An 18343-nucleotide genomic window follows, 5' to 3' on the forward strand; every position below is an offset into this window, starting at 1 on the left:
ATTTTTTATGAACAACCTCACTCACGCAAGCACTCCTTTAGTGACGGGAAAGCATCTGTGTGGGCAGGCCGCCCGAGCGTGGGCATGAACATCATCAACGCCAACGTGCCCGGCCCTCTGCTCAACGAGACCCGTCTGCCGCTCGACATCATCCCCGGGGAGTGCCTCTACTCCATGTCCTACACCTCCGTGTCCGGCATCACGAGCCACCTCCGCACCTACTTCGGCGGCGCCATCAGTCCCGGTGCCAACGGCCATTCGTCCGACGGGCCGCCTCAGCTCCGCGCCATGTACAACGACACCTACGCCAGCTTCGACAGCGTCAACCAGACCTTTCACAGCATAGCCGAGGGCATCACCCAGCGGATCCGCCGGTACGGGGAACCCCTGACCTTGCCGGCTGCACAACCGGCCCTAGGGCTGGTGTTTGAGCAAAAGACGTGCGTCCGCGTGCGGTGGCCATACTTGGCTTTTCCGGCGGCTGTGGCGTTTCTGACGACGGCTTTCCTCTGTGCGGTCATGGGGAAAGCGGCGCTTGGCTCGGCTGGCATGGTGGCGGTCGGTTGGAAATCGTCGCCGTTGCCGATGCTGTTCCATGGATTGGCCAAGGATGTTCCTGTGCCGGTGGATACGAATGGCGATGCTGGGCTTACGACAAGTTTGAAAGAGATGGAGCAGACCGCGAGGATCACGACGGCAAGGCTGAATATGTAACCACCGCACGTCAGAGTGTACTGGTGTGGCGAACACCGAAAACGCGGCGTTGCGAGCGCGACCCCATGGATATTTGTAGTATAATCATCTGACGATCCAGGTGTTGGTGTTTCTTTTCGACCGGTTGAGACTACTTGAGGGTCCTTTAGTTTAGCCTCAGTGTATGGCAATGGTATTATCATGAGGCTGCAGCTGGTGCTTGTTTATGAAGCTACGGAATAGTATAAACTCCTAATACGTGTACATCGTGGCCCCCCATCACTCGCTATCGTTCCACAACATCCTATCGCTCTGTACGAGACACCCTCCCCTTTCTACCACCAGAGTACGTTACTCGCCAGTCAATGCGGATAATATTTGAAAGTCGGCGTCACTGCCGTGCTGATGGTCTTTGTTGCTCGGAGCCATTAACAATCCTCAACCACACTCCCACTCTCTGAACCATCCGTCACCGGTGTATATTCACACTCAGCCGGGCTCGACGCGACACTTTCGTCGCTCATCGGAGTCAAAGGGTGCTCGCCCGTCCTGAGCTGAGGGCTCTGTTCCACCATCTCCTCCCTTTTCTTCCGCCTTTCCTCCACTCTATCAAAATGTACACAACAGGCTATAAGTGAGCTGATAAATGCGACGGCAAATAGGATGAGGACCAGTACAATCATCGCTTTGCCCGCGTCGACCCAGCTGTGGCTCAGCCCGAGAGCGGCGAAGAAGTCCTCCGTGGTGATGTGGCCATTGCCAAGATCGATCGGGAGGCTTGCCGGTGGGGTGGGGGTAAGTGTTGGCGTTGGCGTTGGCTCAGTAACAACAATGGTGATGGCAGGCATTTTGAGAAAGGTGTAAGTAGTGAGTGTTGCGGATTTGTGACGGAGACGAATCTTCGAAGAGCAGTGAGGTCAGTAGTTTTGGAACTCTTCGTGTGTAGCAAGAGCTGCTTACTCTCAGTAGATCGTATCCCCCTCGGACAGTATTGAATATTTCAACATTGATTGTGTAACTGGCCAAGAGGTGACAGATTGCAAGCTTGCTGTTCTTTAGAAGCGAAACTTATTCGTCGAGTCGATGCAGATGGTGTGCGCAAGTTTTGAGGACCCAGGGATCTCATGCGTAAGACTCAACTCTAAAGGCCACTGCCATAGCCCATCTTGTCTTCATACTTCTGCAGCCCCATGGCATGGCTTGTCAACAGGCTGCTCAGTTTTTTGTGTTGGATATTTACCGCACAGGCAAGTGTAGTCAGGCAAGTGTAGTGAAGAAGTATAAGCTCGAAATATCTCGTAGACTGCATTATGTCATTAAAGGTACATGCATGGAAGCTAATGTGTAGAATGATAAGTAAGTTCTCAGAACTTGCGGAACCTCAAGCCAAAACTTGCTCTTCTGATAAGCATCGAGCCACTGCTCGAGCCACTGGTGTTTGCGCAGCACCCGCCTTGGTCAAACTGAGGCTTTTGGCCCTTCCCAAGCTAAGGGCCTCCTTGGCCCGTCTTCTTGCAGGCGCTAACCCGCTGGAGGTAGTAGCTGTGCGCCTGGACGTCCAAGTCGGCGAACTCGGTGCCGCTGTTGCAGTTCTGGTTGTACGTCCCCAGGCACACCTTGACATCGGCCGGCGTGTAATCGATCTTGGTGGCGCCGGCCGTGGAGAGCCAGAACTCGGCGTCGATGTGGGCATAGCCCAGCAGGTGGCCCGGAAGCCGCGGGACCGGGTCGTCCCAGTGCGTGATGCGGAACGTGTTGCTGCCCTGGCCCTCGGTCTGGGAGGACTGGCCGTTGACGAACTCGGCGAAGGCCGGGTTGCCGACCCGCGGGGACCCGTACAGGTAGGCGTCGACGGCCACGCCCGGCATGCGCTGGCGCAGGTGGGCGGCCGAGAGGGTCGCCAGGGCCGCGCCCAGGCTGTGGCCCGTGGTCGCGATGCGGTACTCGGGATGCACGCTGTGGAGGCCCGTGACGACCGACATGACGGTCTGGGAGATGTCGTTCCAGGTCTCTTGGAAGCCGTCGTGGACCTTGCAGTCCGCGCAGAGGTCCGAGTCCACCAAACCGGCTTTGAGGCTGTTGGTCATAAGTTAGTCAGCTGGTCAGAGCAATGCTACTGCGCCATCGTCAGGGGGTAGGCCAAAGTGCATGCATGGTCACTGACTTAGTAATCCAGTCCTCGGCGTCGCGGGTGCCATGGAAGGCGACAACTATCCTCTGCGCGGTGTTGTCGAGGGCGATGTAGCCCCCGTCTCCCGCTCTGTGCCCCTGCAATAACAGCCAAGTGTGTCAGTCAAAGGTATGTAAGTCATACATAAGCTAGATAAGGAGCCGTGCGCTCAAGCTTTTCTGTGGACAGGGAGGGTGTGTGGGGCAGGCAGCGTGCGCCGACGTAACGTACTCCAGGGTGGTGACGATATGGGTGTCGTGCGTTTGGATCTCGGGGCAGGCATTGCCACCGCACGCGATCTTGGTGTTCATCTGGGCGGGGTCCGAGTTGCAGTAGGCCGCCGACGTGTACTGGATGAAGGTGTGGAAGTTGTCCATCATGGCGCCCGTGACAACGCCAGAGATGGCAGCACCACCGCCGCCGCCGCCGCCGGATGCTACAGAACGGTTGGTCAGTGACACCGGTGGACACATCGAGGCGTCTGCTTGACTTACAGTGACCCTGGCCCATTTTGTGAGGTTGTTGATGCTGAATGAGTGACGGGTTTTGAATGAGAGGATCGATCAACGAATGGATGATCTGGAGGGTCGCGAAGCTGCGAACAAATGCAGTTCTACCCGTCAAGCTCGCGGGCTTGGAGAAGTGGAAGAAAAGACCGTGAGATGCGAGAATCCAGCTCCGAGGAGGAAACACCGGCAGCGCTTCCGTATTTATGCGAGGTTACACTCATCTCAGTACTTTCGACAAAGGATGGCCGCTGCACTCGAATCGGGGCAGACCATGCGACGACACGGCTTCTAGACCCTGGGAGACCTTGGGGAAGCGAAAGAAGCTCTCGTGATCCCCGTTTCCATAGGACCCCTAAGCTTGGTTATGTATAGCTGGCGATGCATGGCGGGGTGCACCCGGAGGCGCTGCCTGTCCTCCCCTCATCCGGGATAAACCTTCTCGGGCGATTGGATTGGTGGACGGGATGTCGATACCGCATTGATCGTTCGGTCTCTTTGCGGTGGGTATGCGGTGTGCTTGGGACGCCCATGGCGAAACAGCCCTTTGACTTGGCTCGTATGCTTATCACTTATCACTCGTCACACGGGGGGTCAGGATTCTGGTCAGGCGCGTCGAGGTGGAGGGCGTTGGTGGGCGTTGGTGGGCGCGGAGGCAAGGAGGGCGACAGGCACGGCGTTGACAGGTTACAGTTGCGAGTAATGATGCCGGTCGCTCAGCTCGGTCACGACCACCGAAAGTAGGCGGAGTCCCTGTCGCAAGGGCTTATCCGACTCTTTTATTACCAACTCCACCCAACTGCCAGGGATCAACTGACTTGTCAGGGCTTGTTCAGGGCTTGTCCGTCCGTCTAATCAGGAACAAAGCCAATTGCTTCTTTTTATGCGCCCGACGGGTTTGGGGCTAACGTGGTGCATGGCTGCATGGCGCATGGTGCGATGATATATCGGACCAACAACTGCCAACGGTCGGGGGCTGAGCTTGGCTGAGCTCTAGTACGGCCCCGATTGGGCTGCTGGGCAGACGACAACCAACCAGCGCCAAATCGAGGTAACCCATAGGACGATGATCTGGCGAAACAAATCGCCGGCAGGCCGATCGGCCATGGCATTGGCTCGCCACGTGCCCCACGGCGACGACTTAGCTCGGCCCGCTGTAACCCGCTTATACCAAAGGCCGCCGACAGGGATTGATACAGGCCGAGCAGGGTGCAGGGGTCGCCGTGTTGGAAAAAGCATCAAAGCACAACGGTTCCTCTTCTACATGTAGATGGCCATGTGTTTGCGAGTTGCAAGTTCCTTTTGCAGGTCTGTGGTTCTGTTCTCGAACATATGCACGGCCAGCCGACTTGCAGAAAAGACTGCAAAGGACTGACTCTTCGCTGAAAGTCGTCTTCTCTTGAGTCTTTCCCTCGACACAATCGCTGTGATCTGACCTCGACATTGCCTCCTTCAGCCGCCAGCACCATGATGTGCTGCTGTTGGCCCTGCACACTCTTTTAATAAGCGTTCGAACCGAGGCGGAAAGCAGCCCCGCCTGCGCCAGCCCGGAAAGTTCCCCCTTTCCCTTCCAGCATGGCCAACGACGATCGAGGCTCGGAGCTGTGCTACATCGCCATCATCTTCACCGTCATCAGCCTCGTCTGCCTCGGCCTACGATGCTATACCATGGGTGTCATCCTCAAGAGGTTCTTCCTCGCTGACTGGACCGCCGTCCTGACCGGGGTAAGTTTGGTTTTGGTCCTGCCCTTCATCAACCACGAGATCGGACAGCTCAACTGACTCCAACCAAAAACAGCTGAACCAATGCGCCTTCTGCGCCTTCACCCTGCTGGGCGTGCACTATGGCCTGGGCAAGCACGTGGAGGACGTGTCGCCCGAGGACCGGATCGAGGCGCTGAAGTGGAAATGGGCCGGCCAGGTCTCGTACGTCGTCGGCTCGACCCTCATCAAGTTCGTCGCCGGCCTGCTGCTCTTGCGCCTCTTCGCCGGCCAGCGCTGGCAGCGCGTCGCCATCATTGTCATCATGGTCCTCGTCGCCCTGGTCCAGGTCTTTTACCTGTTCATCGCCATCTTCCAGTGCACCCCGATCCCGTTCTACTGGTACCGGTACACGCCCGACGGCCCCGTCGCGGGCCAGTGCCTCAAGCCCATCCTGGCCACGGTGCCGACCTACATCTCCATCTTCTTGGGTGTCGTCAGCGACTGGTTCCTCGCCCTCCTCCCCATCACTCTGGTGCGCAAGATTGAGATGGAAAGGAAGGCCAAGATCTCCATTGTCGGCATCTTGGCGATTGGCTCCATGTTCGTCTTGCCGCTCTCTCCTTTTCCCCCTTTGTCTAGCGGCTGGCTAACCATGAGGTAATACAGGGCTTCCCTCGCCAACGTCGTACGCATCCCGTACGCCAAGCAGCTCCTCTCCAACCCGGACTACCTGTACAACTTCACCGACCTCGCCATCTGGAGCATCATCGAGTGCGCCCTGGGCCTCATGGCCACCTCGCTGGCCATGCTGCGACCCCTGTTTGTGCGCATCAACATGCTGGCCAGCACGCAGATCCTGAGCACCTATCATTCCAGGTCCCGCTCTAGGCCTCGAAACGGCGCTGGTGGGCTCGCTTCCTCGCGAGCGGCTTCCAACCATCGTACTCGGCCTCATCCCCGCAGTCGAAATATTTCGGAGCCGCCCATGACGCTCCATTCGCTCAAGTCGGAGTCCCAGTTCTCTTCGCACAAGCCCTCCCCGTTTCCGAGCGACTTTACTCCCTCGCGGCGAGGCGCAGCTGGCAACAACGACGACAACAACAACAACGAATTCATCCAGGAAGTAATGCCGCCGGTCCTTCATCCGAGTCGAGACAGGAGCCACACTGTGCCTTCATCCAAGGGCTCGTCGCCAGTTGCGACTGAATGGCCGCCTCGTCCGCCTTCGATCGGGACGCTGGACGGACAGCGGCGTGATAGCATCCAAAGCGGGGACGAGACGTGGTTTCTGCCCTTGCAGCCACCGCCGCCCCCGAGGGCTGCTTCGCGCACTCATTCCAGAGGCTTTTCCTCTTAGATACCTAGGCTTTCGGGTTCATCATGTATATGGCCCGAGGATTTCGTTTTTCTATCTTATATACCCATTTGTTTTGTCCACTTTCCCACGTGTCACCAGTGTAAGCAGAAGGATGGTGATGATTGGCACGATACTTTTAAGCTCCCGAGAAGTTCCAATACCATGGAGACTCGGAAACAGCATAGACCCTGCATCAGATCCTTGTCGAGAAATGCATTGATGCTAGATAAGCAATCGCTAATAACTGGAGCGCTAATAACTGGAGCAATGTAGCAATCGGTAATTGCATCATTAATCGTGATCTCTTGAATCATGGAAGATGCATCCTTTGCAGGCATCCCTGGTGACCACCCGGGTTTGCTTTTTTCCTTTGCCCAAGGTCATGTTCGTCCACTTCTTCCGGTCTTCCAATTCTATTGACCGATGGTGAACTCCTGGAAAAGCGCCATATCCTCAAAATCCCCCGCCAGCTTCTCCACGGCCGCCCCGGCGGGGTCCGTCTGCGCTAGCTCGAGGTCCCCCATGAAGGGCGCCCGGATACTCTCGTCGTCGGTCCGATAGCTCAGCCCGCGCTCCTTGAGGTGCCGCAAGATCTCGTGTGCCTGCGCGCTCGTGAACGTCGGGCTCCCGCCGTTGGAGTTCTTGTCGCGCAGCATCATCGTCAGCAGCCCTTGCCCGACGGCCTCGGCGACGCGGAAGGGCCGCCGCAGCGTCTCGTACCCGTACAGGCACAGCAGCAGGTACTGGTACCACTCCGGGTCGCGCGAGTCCCGCAGCATCGCGTTGGCCACGTACGTCATGGCCGTGTGCCACAGCAGCGTGCACGTCGAGGCCTCGTAGTTGGACCGGAAGTGCACGATCAGGTGCTTCAGCTGGCTCACCGACGCCGTGTAAGCGGCCAGCGGGGTGCGGTCGGGGGCCGAGAACGTCCGTAGGCGCAGTCTCTCGCCTTCGTGCCTTCGCAGAAAGGGCCGGAAGATGTCGAGGATGGCGGCGTGGAACCACATACTGCGATGTCAGTCAGCAATCAATCGACCATCAGCAGCATCTGACTCTGAGCATTTCAGACTCACTGAAGGATGACGGCATGGTGCGGGTTGGACTCTGACCGATGGAGCTGAGGCGGCAGATTCTCCGCCCACGCCAGCAGCTCTCGGTACTTCATTTCGGCAAAGGCGAGGCTCAGCTTTCCCGGCTGCACCAGATCCTTCGGATGGTGGTAGAGCAGAGAAACGTCGTGCATCATCGCCCATAGCTCGCAGACTCGGGGGAAGGTGGCCCCCATGATCTGCTGGACTTGTGACGGCTCGTCGGAGGGGGTCACGCCTGCACTCGACGAGCCCTGGCTGTCCTCGGACATGTCGACTCTGGGAATCGGCACCGTCGGGGGTGTTTCGGCACTTCCACGCCCGGCTGTTGATAGAACAGCGATACGATGCTGGACAATAGTAAGTCTTCTGCTTTGTTAGGATTAGAGCAGAACTCACATGGACCAGTTGAACAAACCCCAGGCCGTATTCGAGATGGCCGCCTCGGAGCTCTCGGGGATCGCCTGCATCCTGGCTTTGGCCACTTCCTCGGGGACGCCGAAAAGCCCTAGGCGGGTTCCCATGCGAAGAGCGGCGTCCAGAAAATGTAGCACCTTGTGGTCCTTGCCTTGGCCGACGAAGGCGAGACTCAGCAGCTGGGCGCCGACCATGTTGAGCAGCGAGTCGTGGTGCTCGGCGGCGGTCCACAGCCTCTCGGCCTCGTTGCAGAACGGTTCGGTGTACCGGGCTATGCTTTTGTCGATGGCCGTGTACATTTGCTAGACTCCCCGGATCAGCTCATACGCAAACAAGACATGGTTGGACAGTACTCACACACCCCCAATAAAGCAGCGCGTTGACGACCAGGGCCGAACAGGTCTGCTGCTTCTGATCCAGCAAGTCGGATATGAACTGGTCCGGGTCGAACATGCCCAGGAGGGGGTGGTCCGTCTCGAGGTACATGGAAATGACCCTGGCGGCGGCCTCGTCGGGTATCGGCACATTGGTCCAGTACCTGATGCGCAAAGACTTGAGCCGCGCGTCGCAAAGCCCGTCGTTCCATCTGGGCGACTGGTTCGTCGTCGATTCTTGAGCTCGGAAGAACGCAGCGGCCGAGTCGTTGTCGATTTGGGCCGCATCAGCCGACCTCCCCGGAGAGACGAACATCATCTCGCCGTGCCATAGAGGAGGGTCTTCGGGCTTTCTGGTGACCGTCAGTCAATGCCACGTTGCATGACATAATAACATAGGGGTATCAGGTCGATAAAGTAGTAGCGACGTGGCTGCTGCCAGCTTACCTCTTCCTTGTGCGCGCAGCACTGATGGGGCGAAGCAGATTGCTCTCCTCCAGCTCCGACATGGAGATGTGGCGGAGTGGCGCATAGGTGATGGGGTTCTTGGTCATCAGTTCTATTTCCAGCGACGACCGCTGCGGCACGAAGGCCCGGGGTGGGAGTTGTGGTTGTTGCGATGCCGAATCCCGCTTGTCATTGGCCTTGTCGCCGCCCGTGACGACGGAGAGCACGACGGCGTGATTTCCAGTGGAGCGCAGCAGTCTGAGTGCGTCCAGAGCCTCGGCATAGGGTGCAAGGGTCAGGAGCTCGACAATATCCATGGCGTCCTGGGCGGCGTCTCGCTTGTCATTGTAGACGCACTTCTCGGCACGTTTGACGCAGAGATTGCAACTCGGCCGAGTGCCATCACACTGGGAAAAAGGGTAAGTACTTAGGTAAGGTATGCATCAGATGGCAGCTGCACATAGCAACTCACGCGAGTCTTCTTCAAACGGCAAAGGTCGCAGGCCAACTGGTTCCCGACGCGTTTCCTCTTGCGCGGCTGCGTGTGGTTGTGGTTGGAGTTGGCGGTCACCGGAGAAGCAGCAGACGAGCCTGAGTCCGGGACAACAGGAGTGAGGTCGGATGGCAGCAATCGCACATATCGTTTGGAGTTGGAGTCCATGGCAACGATTACAGCTGGGGCATCATATCATCGGGAATCCCAGTCTAGTTAGATTGTCCATGGACAGTCTGCACACTGATGGAACTCTTTACTTGGAGGGGCCGCCCATAGCTAGCAGAGCAAAGGTTCCGCAACCCCGCGTCATGACTTCATGATGCCGTATGCCGTCTGTCGTTTTCGGTGGAGCTGACAGTCTACGTCATATGTGTGTATGTGTAAGGAAAGAAATGAAAAAGATTTCACGAAACAAGGAAATGAGGAGGCTGGGCCTCCAGGAGAAGGGACTTCTTGCTGTTTCAACCGTGTTTCGATTTTGCCTTCCGTCTTCACGCCAAGGGAGCTTAATAGCTGCCAGACCGGCCCAGACGTGGTCGCAGGATGATCTGCATCATGCACCTTAGCGCGTGGACGATGTTGCTTTAGGTTTCTAGGCGAAAGGTAGTGCCATCTAAATCCAACGACATTCGATGCCATGGAGCTATTCAGTGCTCCTCATCTTGCGTTCTACTATCTCCGGCAGGGACCTGTCACGACAGCTCACACGAGGTAGGCTCTGAAGAGATCAAGGATTATACCCAAGCTGCAATGAAAGAAGACAAGATGGTCCCAAGGACCCATCCAACGCGACCCCATGCCTTCGATCCCACTGCAGGCGGAGACGAAGCCCGCGCAGGAGTGCTTCGGCTTTGAAGACCGGATTGCCAGACGCGGCGACTGATGCCCGGGTTTCTATCAGCTGAGCTCTTTTGCTCCAAGGGTGCTTCCGGGGTGGTGCGATAACCCGACACGAATGCTGAGTTGTGACAACGGTGCAATCCTCAGGAGTTTGGCAAACTTCGGTGGGTTCGATTCCAGTCGGGGGCTGCAAAGGCTCGATTTGAATTTCCAACGGCGTCACATCCATGTCCAGCGGCAGAGATGGTGATTGGGGGCTTGGTGGGAGAGGAACAAGTGCCGGGTCTGTTTGGGTTAGCTGCGATGTGCAGCGTGGCTCTGGGGACGGGGCTGGAGGTTAATAGCCACAATACTCGATGGGTTCCTGGTACGACTCCTTGCAGAGCGCGAAGTCCGATCCGTACGAGTCGTATGGTCGTAGATGTTGGATTTCGATCTCGTATACTGTCGCCGTATTGACATAAGACTTCTTCCACAGGGTTGGCCACATGTGCTCTAGCCATAGCAGCTTTTCGTTGTCGGGGTGGCGGTCGGACGGGAATAGGGGCAGGTAACGGCTACGAACGTAGGCGCTATGTGGGTGTTTGCCTTTCAGATCCTTGCCGTTGAACGAGGTCAACTACAGTAAACCACAATGTTATCACATGGTCCCATCGTATGTAAAACTGTCCGGAAGGTAGGAGGGAGTCATGGGAACCCACGAGTAGCAATTCGACCGTGCCCTCTAGGCTTGGACGAGGTGACAGTATCACGACGGGATGTCCGTAGTAGTCCTCCTTGAAATCCGGAGCATCCTCCCACGCTTGCAGATACTCCCAGCTCGGCAGCCAAAGGATTAGCCCCGATAGGAGGGTGCGAGATCGAGAGTGAACAGGCCATGGGCACCCTCGTCGTGAAGGGATATAGTATCTGTCGCGCATGGAGGCCAAGGTCGTAATGCTTGGCATGTTGATAGTTTCTGTATGTGGCTGAAAGGGTTTGGCGCGGGATTGCTCCTGTACTGGTCTCGTAAAGTGAACAACAAGATGGGATGAAAATACAACTTGCCACGATCAAACAAGAGTGACGATTTGCATCTTTCTGTGGTTCAATGCGACTGCTAAGTTTGCCTTAATCAATAAATATCGAACCAGGGCGGCATTCTGAGGGTTTCGACGAAGAGAAGAGGCTCAATCACAATCGATTGGTCAATAATCGGTCACTTCCCTGTTGGTTGAAGAGGCAATTCGAGAGCTGGAATAAGCGCCAAACCCTGAGCAGACATCATGGTCTACTAACATTATTCCATTTTGCTTCGATTGTCTGCAGTCAATGACACTTCAACATCTCAAGGCCCTCACCTCAACCTAGACCAGCTGCGGCCCGGGCAGCCATGACATCCTTAATCCACACCGGGTGCAACACCCCGTCTTCTTCGTACATCCTCGTATCCGCGTCAACGTAGGATTCCCGTCTCTTCACGTGCGCTCCCACGTCGAGCTCCCGGTAGGGCCTGCCATCGATCTGGACCGTGACGAAACCGACTCTCTCAAACATCAGGCTGGCGTACTTTTCCTCATGCTCGGTCCCGGCAAAACTGGCCCCTGCGTTCATGTACCTCAGTAGCAGACAGAGAGTATCGGCCACCCACTCCGGGCGCATCCGCTTCTTCCGGTACAGATTGTACTCGGCCGGGATTGGGCCTCTTCTCGCGGACAAGCATCTGCAGCGTTCTCGGGGCGAAGCCAGGGGGTGCTGGTCGTCGGTCGTGGGCGTGATGAAGTTCAGCACCAGATGTTTAACGACCATATGGCGGTCTACCATGGCCCCTCCCTCTTCCGCCCCAGTCCCCGGCGCCGTGCCTGTCGGACCAGCTTGGAGGAAACAGTCCAGGGCGTACTGGAACGAGTGAATGTAGATGCAAAAGTCGCCTTGGCCCGTGCTATCGTTCCACAAACTGAAGGAAAGGGCTCAGCGAGATCAATCAATCAACTGGAAAATAAACAGAACTATTGCAGATGAGGGCGGTTCAAGATGGAAAACACCGCCATGGGCCCAACTTACGTTTTCCGCACGGGCAGATCCTCGTCCGGGATCACGCCCACCATCCGGATGGTGACCTCGGCCTGGTCCCAGACTCGAAAACAGGCCGGGGTCCACAGGCTGGTGACCCAGAGCTCCTTTTCCTCGAGGAACATGACGTCGACCTTGCAGTGCCTCCCCTCCTCCCTCTGCAGCCGTGCCACGGCCTCTTGGACTTCGGCGTGCAGCTGCCGGTTCGCCAGGAGAAGAGGAACGGCCGTGGGCAGCGCCGGTCTGGGTTCATAAAATACCTTCTTTCCATTCATCAAGCAAGATGTGTTCACATTCTTAATCACAACTCGTTCCTCCTCTCCATGTTGCTCGCGCCCGGCGGGCGGGGTCCGCTCGTGGTGGAGGGCCAGCCATAGGATCTCGTCGCGGATCTCACGCGGTAGGTTGAGCAGTGAAGGCATGTTGATTCGATGGGTGCCGTTGGAAATTTGATATGTTTAGAGGTACATATACGACCGAAGAAGGGCCCAAAGACATTGAATGCCGTCAGCACCAGGTTCGAGAGAGGGGACGTCTTCCGCAAAGGCGGTGCCAGCGGCACAGCCGTTAGTGGGGGATAAAAAGTGGCTGCCTAGGACGTACAGAGGCTCCGGGTTGTCGCTGACTAAAACAAGACATTACAGTTTCATTCATAATATACGACTAAAAGTACATGGCCTACTTATAATAGGATTAATATCTCGGTATCCCAGCAACGGAGCCCGCTCTTTCCGCGTTGCTATCCCCTCCTCGACTTCCCATCGCGCTCGCACACCTCCTCCTATCCGACATGATGCTGACTTGACTGCTGCCTTCTCCTCCCGAGCGCATCATCTTCCGTGGACCTTGTCTTCTTCCTCTTCTCCTCCGCACGAACACCCGCAGCGTGGGCAGGCTCACGGCCATGAGACTAGCCACGATCTCCACCAGCGCCCAAACGTCGATGGTGTGGGTGATGTTGGCCCGGGGCACGTCCTGGACCAGCTTGAGGGTGACGAACCGCGCCAGGGCCGCGGTGATGCTCAGGGCCGACATGGCGACCACGAACGCGACGCCGGTCATTTCCGGTCTCCCGATGACGGCGGCCGGCTGCTCCTGCAGCGGCTGCGGCGCCGTCGCCAGAACTCGACGGCGCTCGCGGCTCTTGGTGAAGAGGGCAATGAGCGGGAGGCTCAGGATGGCGAGGTCGGTCGCGATGTTGGCCACAGTCGAGATGGTCACCGAGTTGATGTCGTGCACCGCCGAGCAGAGATGGCCCTCGATGTCCCAGTTGCTGCTGACGGGGTGGCACCAGTTCGTCAGCAGGGCGATGTGGAGACAGAAGGTGGCCGCCGTGAAGACGGTGCAGCCGGCCAGTACGGCGCGGATCCACCCGCACCCCCGGACGGCCGAGGCCGAGCCGCCATCTATCAGCAAGACGCCAGCGAAAAAGGCGAGCAGGGCGAACTTGGCGGCCCACAGCGAGATATAGATGAAGAAGAGCGAGACCCAGGGAGACGTACAGGAGGTGCGCCGACTGCGGCTTGGGCACCATGTAGTAGAGCCGCTCCGGGTGCGGGTCGTGGACGTAGCGGTACCGGAGCATGTTCTTCCACGCGTTGATGCTGATGAGCACGACGCCCGATAGCCACGAGAGCACCACGAGCGCGTCGGAGACGTTGCGCGTCCACGGCTGCCGCTTGTTCTCCTTGTGCCGCAACCAAAAACGGAGGAGGATGGGCAGGAGCGCCAGCGTCATCCCGGTCCAGTCGATGGCGATGAAGGCCGCTTAGTAGACAGACATTAGTATCATCGTGCGCGCGAAGGATTGGAGACGGGGACAAGGGGGCGGGGGCTGTTATGGAGATGTACGGAGTGGTATGTCAATGTCATGGTACACCATTGTTTCCCAATGCTTCCCGACGGAGATCACGCTCCAATGAGCGGCTTGGGGAAGGAGTCGAGGAGATGGATGGCCAGCTTGATACCCAATGCTGGGTAAATTTACTTCTTGAGAGATTGAGGATATTGTCGTTGACAGAAACCTCAACTTTGGGCCCCCATCTTGGGCGGGATGCTTGGTTTTACATACTCATAACCCATAGTGATGGTTTCTCTTCCCAGTTCCTAGAAGAAGAGCCTCAAAAGTCGCGGTCGCAGCATGCGATCGATTGATTCAGCTGGTGTGCCATATGCCTATTTTTGGCCTCAAGGTGCGCTTACATGAATGTGCTCCGCCCCCTGTTGTCTCTCTTGGGCGTACCAATCAGGGTGTGCTCTGGGCGACATGCCCCGGAATGTCCGGGCCCTGGTCATTTCCCCTTCGGGCTCTTTGCTGCAAGTCTCACCCCCGGATTTGGCATAGGGCTTATGGGGTATTGTGCACAAGCAGTTCTCATAGGGCTGAGAGGGTACTTAGTAATCACCACGGCCACGGCGCTCTCGCCAAGTGGCCATCATTGGAAAGCTATTTTGGCGATCGCCGTGGGTGGGTTGCGCGTGAAGGGTCCGGCATATCTGGCATTGGTCGTGCTACGGTGGGCAAGTCGAGGGTCTTTCCCCAGGTCGCTCGCGGCGTAAGTCATACCGCTTATCGGGGGGCAGTGTACAATTTCTAAGAATGAACAGATGACAGAAAGAGCCTTGGTCGTTTACAATCTACTGGTCGCTAGCAAATCCAACGTAGTTGATGGGAGCACTGGATCGCCGTGGTAAGTAATATCTTTCTATTCTGACAGCAAAAACGGGGATGTTTGTTGTACGAATGTAACCTACTTGTCGGTAACAGAATCGGTAGGAAACGGGCGTTGCTGCTCAATGCTGCGTGAGGTAAGCCAACCTGATGATGGCGGAGAAAGCTTTGTCTAAGCCAGCCACACCCGAGGAGGCTGTTCCTGAGCAGCGCACATCACCCGCCCAAGTAAATCCCCTGCGCTATTTCAATCTGTAAGCATTCGTATGTGGTTATTCACTTCTACATGGTTCTTCATGGCACTGCTCTGTGAGAGTGGGTTCTTGTTTTTCACATCAACACCTTCATGGAAATCAAACTCTCGAACTAGATTATCTCTAAGCTACGAAAACCAGACCCGAAAACCGGGATTATAAATTGAGTATCTAGGATTAAGATATGATGGGAAAATACGGAGTAGTGCAATAATAATGAAAGCATTCTGCTTCCTTCAGATCCGTATCGGACAGACCCAACAAAAAGCAAAAGATTTGCTAACAAATCAAGTTATCCTTGAAGATAGTGACAGGCAAATAAATCCTGACCAACTTGCTACCGAGTCACCCTCATTAGGAACTTGGTGGTGGCGGCCGCGGAGGATCGGGCTGAGGATATGCAGGGGCATGGCACTTCCCACAAACCCGGCATTTGTCTTTGGGCTTGAGGCTGGATGGCATTGGTACTGGATACTGATGGTTCTACACAATATGAGAGGTACGGATAGGGGTCAAACTGTAACTTGAGGTGACCAATGGGTTGCGGGTTTCTCTGATTATTTGCAGCTAAGTATTTGACCTTGACGAATATTTATATACACATTATGTCCCTATGAGATACCGCCATACCCTAGTATGTAGAGATGCTTGTGTGTTGTTGCGAGGGCCCCATGATGGCATCACGTTCTGCGAATATTGTGGATAATCTCTAAAGTCACAAAGGATACCCATTTAAAGATTTCGCTCGGCGAGAAGGTGCTAGCAAGCAAGAACACTGTTCGCAGCATTCAATCAAGTTACCTTCGCAAATGAGCCAAAGAGATGTGCTGGGTCTACTGGCCATCCGAAGCATGCATGATGCCCCTATTTGCTACGAAATCCCGGGTGACGATAATGTTTCTTCGAGGCGTGGCTTGAAGTGCCTGGGAGTTTTGTGAGCAATTGAGTTTCCAAAGAGCCAGCCAGCTCCGTGGATGGAGAATCCGTAGCACAGAGCAGGAAAAGGGGTTTACCCTTCAGGTAGACGGGGGATCACAGTCAGGTATCGGAAGTACCTTGGTAGCCCATTGCGTCAAGACCACAGCTTTTTGGTCCAAGAAAAGACGGGAATGCTTGGGCCAGGCGCACTACTATATCTGATGGTCATTTTGGTTCATCAGAAGTAACTTAGAAAATATGTTGTTGATACTTATTTAACTTTCTCGAGTCTGTTTCCTATACGGCACTTGAAGCCATACCAAATGGGAGGACGAACATGGTGGAACATTCGCTCCACTTCGAGAGCCTCTCACAGCCCAGACTAAGTACGGAAAGTAGACATGAGGGGTGCTCTACCAAAAGACGTGTAGCTGAAAGGGTGAACTTGGTGCTTGTGTCTTGAGCACGGCAGTAGAGCCGAGGGACACTTGTCGGAAGACGAAGGTCAATTGCACTGCCTCTCGCTTGCACGGCTTCCCAATGTACTTCGGCCTCTTGGCCAACGTCAACTTGGTCGTGGAATCAATGCTGGAATGGCAGCAAGTCAGATGCCGGGGCAGGGTTTCAAGAGAGAAAACCGTTGTATATGACTCTCCAGCACAAGTCGAGGTGAAGTCGAAAAGAAAACAGGGTCTGAATAAACTACAGCACTAAGAGCAGCGGTTTGCTGATCGGCAGAAGGATGCATGGAACAAGCGCCTATCAGTGGGACTACGATACTTCTCAGCTGCTGCTCAGCTGCTGCTCAGGTTGTCAGGTTCCACGGCCGGCCACTTGTGACGACAGAAGAACAATACAAGGGACGAACTGTTCGTCATCAATCAATGCAAAACGGGCATGGAGGAATCGTCGCATCTCTTGTCGCATCTCACCTGGTTGGGATCCTGAAACGGCTGATCCACGGTCGGAGCTGACAATTACATCAGAACGGTCAGCCCGTCGCCGACTCGCTGTGGTTTGCTATCGCAACGAATTCACATATATACTGGATACTGCCTGAATTTCACACTGTCAGTTGGCAATTGAAGTCGAGCCTCCCGAGTCGCCGAGCGTAGTCGCGACCGGCATGACGGGTGCAATGTCGGCGAATGGCAGGCCAGCGTCGCATACAAACGGGACCTTGCTTGCGGTTTCAAGCAAATCCAGCAACCAACAACAGCCGAGCATCGTGAGAGAGACTGGCTGGCAGGCTGGAGAATGCGATGCGATGCGACAGCCGGGCTGCAGTGAGCGCAAGCGAGCAACAAAAGAAGAAGCGAGCAGATGAGAACAAGCGACAGCCCGCCTTTGCAATTTGCTTGAGATGCTAGGCAGTTTGAAAAGGCCGCCAGAAGCAGAGGATTGGAAACGGCCCGCGTCTCAAGTCGGGGTCTTTGCTTCGCTACTTCGGAGGGGAGACCAGAGGCACAGAGGTTCGTCCCACTCCAGCGTCGCAGTCGCAGTCGCAATGGGCAGAATGGCACCGCGGGGACCAGCTCGCTAGCAATCCCATGCTAAGGATGTTGGCGCTGCTACTTTGTTTTGTTAGGCTGTGCTGGTTGGTACAGTAGAAGGAAGCTGGATTGGCTACTAATAGGTAGGCAACCAAGCCCGGGTCTTCGAACTTTCGCGACTAGCAAAAGGCATGGATGGCGTTTGAAAAACGGCGAAACGGACAAGCCTCATCCAGTAGAAAGAAGATCGTGGACCGAGGGGAAAGAAGGGTGGCGTTTTATTTTTCTTCTTTTTTTCCCACCAGCCCAGCCTGCCCTACCGTTTCGTTTGGTGACCTGAGACGGACTAGCGAGGTTTGAACAGTCAGCAAGGGAAGAAGGTCAAAAATAAAAAAGTTCAGGTTTCGCGGAATAAGGATAAGAATAAAAACACAGTGGCATGCTGTGCGCAAATAGAAACACGACCGAAAAGTCGGCTAATGAAAGAAGGATTGCCCGTTTCGCAAACAGACAAACCAAACCAAACTGCTCGCCCTGGAAGGAAAAGAGAGGGGCGGGCATTTCTTTGGCGATCTTCCCGCAAGGGACTATCGATTGGAAGAGTGCGGGGGATGGCGAGTGAGTAGGTAAGCAGATGGATGCTGTAAATCGTAATTCTGTTTTTTACTCTTGTCTTTTCGGGCTGTTTTTATTAGCGGTGGTGATGCAATGCCATTAGCGGCGGCGCGCACACACACACACACACACGCGCGCGCGGGCGAGACGATGCGATGATGCGCTCGCCGTCACCGCCAGCTGGGCGCAATCGCAATTGGGGGCGCATTTTCTAGCCGCAAGTCCTCTGGTGGTCGACCTTCTACGGT

General features: G+C 55.8%; 8 protein-coding genes across 8 annotated transcripts; 2 read left to right on the forward strand and 6 right to left on the reverse strand.

Moving 5' to 3' along the window:
- Positions 1–84: 84 nt before the first annotated feature.
- On the forward strand, positions 85–714 carry PG997_009048 (uncharacterized protein; the record flags this gene model as incomplete). Its single annotated transcript, XM_066813363.1, has 1 exon — positions 85–714. The coding sequence occupies one exon, from the start codon at positions 85–87 to the stop codon at positions 712–714; it is 630 nt and encodes a 209-aa protein (XP_066665325.1).
- A 468-nt stretch (positions 715–1182) lies between these two features.
- PG997_009049 (uncharacterized protein) lies at positions 1183–1541 on the reverse strand (the record flags this gene model as incomplete). Its single annotated transcript, XM_066813364.1, has 2 exons — positions 1183–1299; positions 1371–1541. 2 exons carry the CDS (start codon positions 1539–1541, stop codon positions 1183–1185), a joined length of 288 nt encoding a protein of 95 aa, XP_066665326.1.
- Positions 1542–2180: 639 nt separating this feature from the next.
- Positions 2181–3373, reverse strand: PG997_009050 (uncharacterized protein; the record flags this gene model as incomplete). The annotated part of the gene is made up of 4 exons (XM_066813365.1): positions 2181–2769; positions 2858–2953; positions 3095–3299; positions 3358–3373. 4 exons carry the CDS (start codon positions 3371–3373, stop codon positions 2181–2183), a joined length of 906 nt encoding a protein of 301 aa, XP_066665327.1.
- Positions 3374–4944: 1571 nt separating this feature from the next.
- Positions 4945–6430, forward strand: PG997_009051 (uncharacterized protein; the record flags this gene model as incomplete). The annotated part of the gene is made up of 3 exons (XM_066813366.1): positions 4945–5094; positions 5168–5673; positions 5740–6430. The coding sequence occupies 3 exons, from the start codon at positions 4945–4947 to the stop codon at positions 6428–6430; spliced, it is 1347 nt and encodes a 448-aa protein (XP_066665328.1).
- Positions 6431–6843: 413 nt separating this feature from the next.
- PG997_009052 (uncharacterized protein) lies at positions 6844–9417 on the reverse strand (the record flags this gene model as incomplete). Its single annotated transcript, XM_066813367.1, has 6 exons — positions 6844–7438; positions 7504–7887; positions 7918–8237; positions 8293–8662; positions 8757–9163; positions 9229–9417. The coding sequence occupies 6 exons, from the start codon at positions 9415–9417 to the stop codon at positions 6844–6846; spliced, it is 2265 nt and encodes a 754-aa protein (XP_066665329.1).
- A 1012-nt stretch (positions 9418–10429) lies between these two features.
- On the reverse strand, positions 10430–11039 carry PG997_009053 (uncharacterized protein; the record flags this gene model as incomplete). Its single annotated transcript, XM_066813368.1, has 2 exons — positions 10430–10711; positions 10794–11039. The coding sequence occupies 2 exons, from the start codon at positions 11037–11039 to the stop codon at positions 10430–10432; spliced, it is 528 nt and encodes a 175-aa protein (XP_066665330.1).
- A 394-nt stretch (positions 11040–11433) lies between these two features.
- Positions 11434–12566, reverse strand: PG997_009054 (uncharacterized protein; the record flags this gene model as incomplete). The annotated part of the gene is made up of 2 exons (XM_066813369.1): positions 11434–12028; positions 12136–12566. The coding sequence occupies 2 exons, from the start codon at positions 12564–12566 to the stop codon at positions 11434–11436; spliced, it is 1026 nt and encodes a 341-aa protein (XP_066665331.1).
- Positions 12567–12837: 271 nt separating this feature from the next.
- On the reverse strand, positions 12838–14026 carry PG997_009055 (uncharacterized protein; the record flags this gene model as incomplete). Its single annotated transcript, XM_066813370.1, has 3 exons — positions 12838–13590; positions 13643–13911; positions 13996–14026. 3 exons carry the CDS (start codon positions 14024–14026, stop codon positions 12838–12840), a joined length of 1053 nt encoding a protein of 350 aa, XP_066665332.1.
- Between the last annotated feature and the right edge of the window lie 4317 nt (positions 14027–18343).

This window comes from Apiospora hydei (genome assembly GCF_038363865.1).
Source record: "Apiospora hydei strain CBS 114990 chromosome Unknown utg000007l_segment0_segment0, whole genome shotgun sequence".
NCBI lineage: Eukaryota > Fungi > Ascomycota > Sordariomycetes > Amphisphaeriales > Apiosporaceae > Apiospora > Apiospora hydei.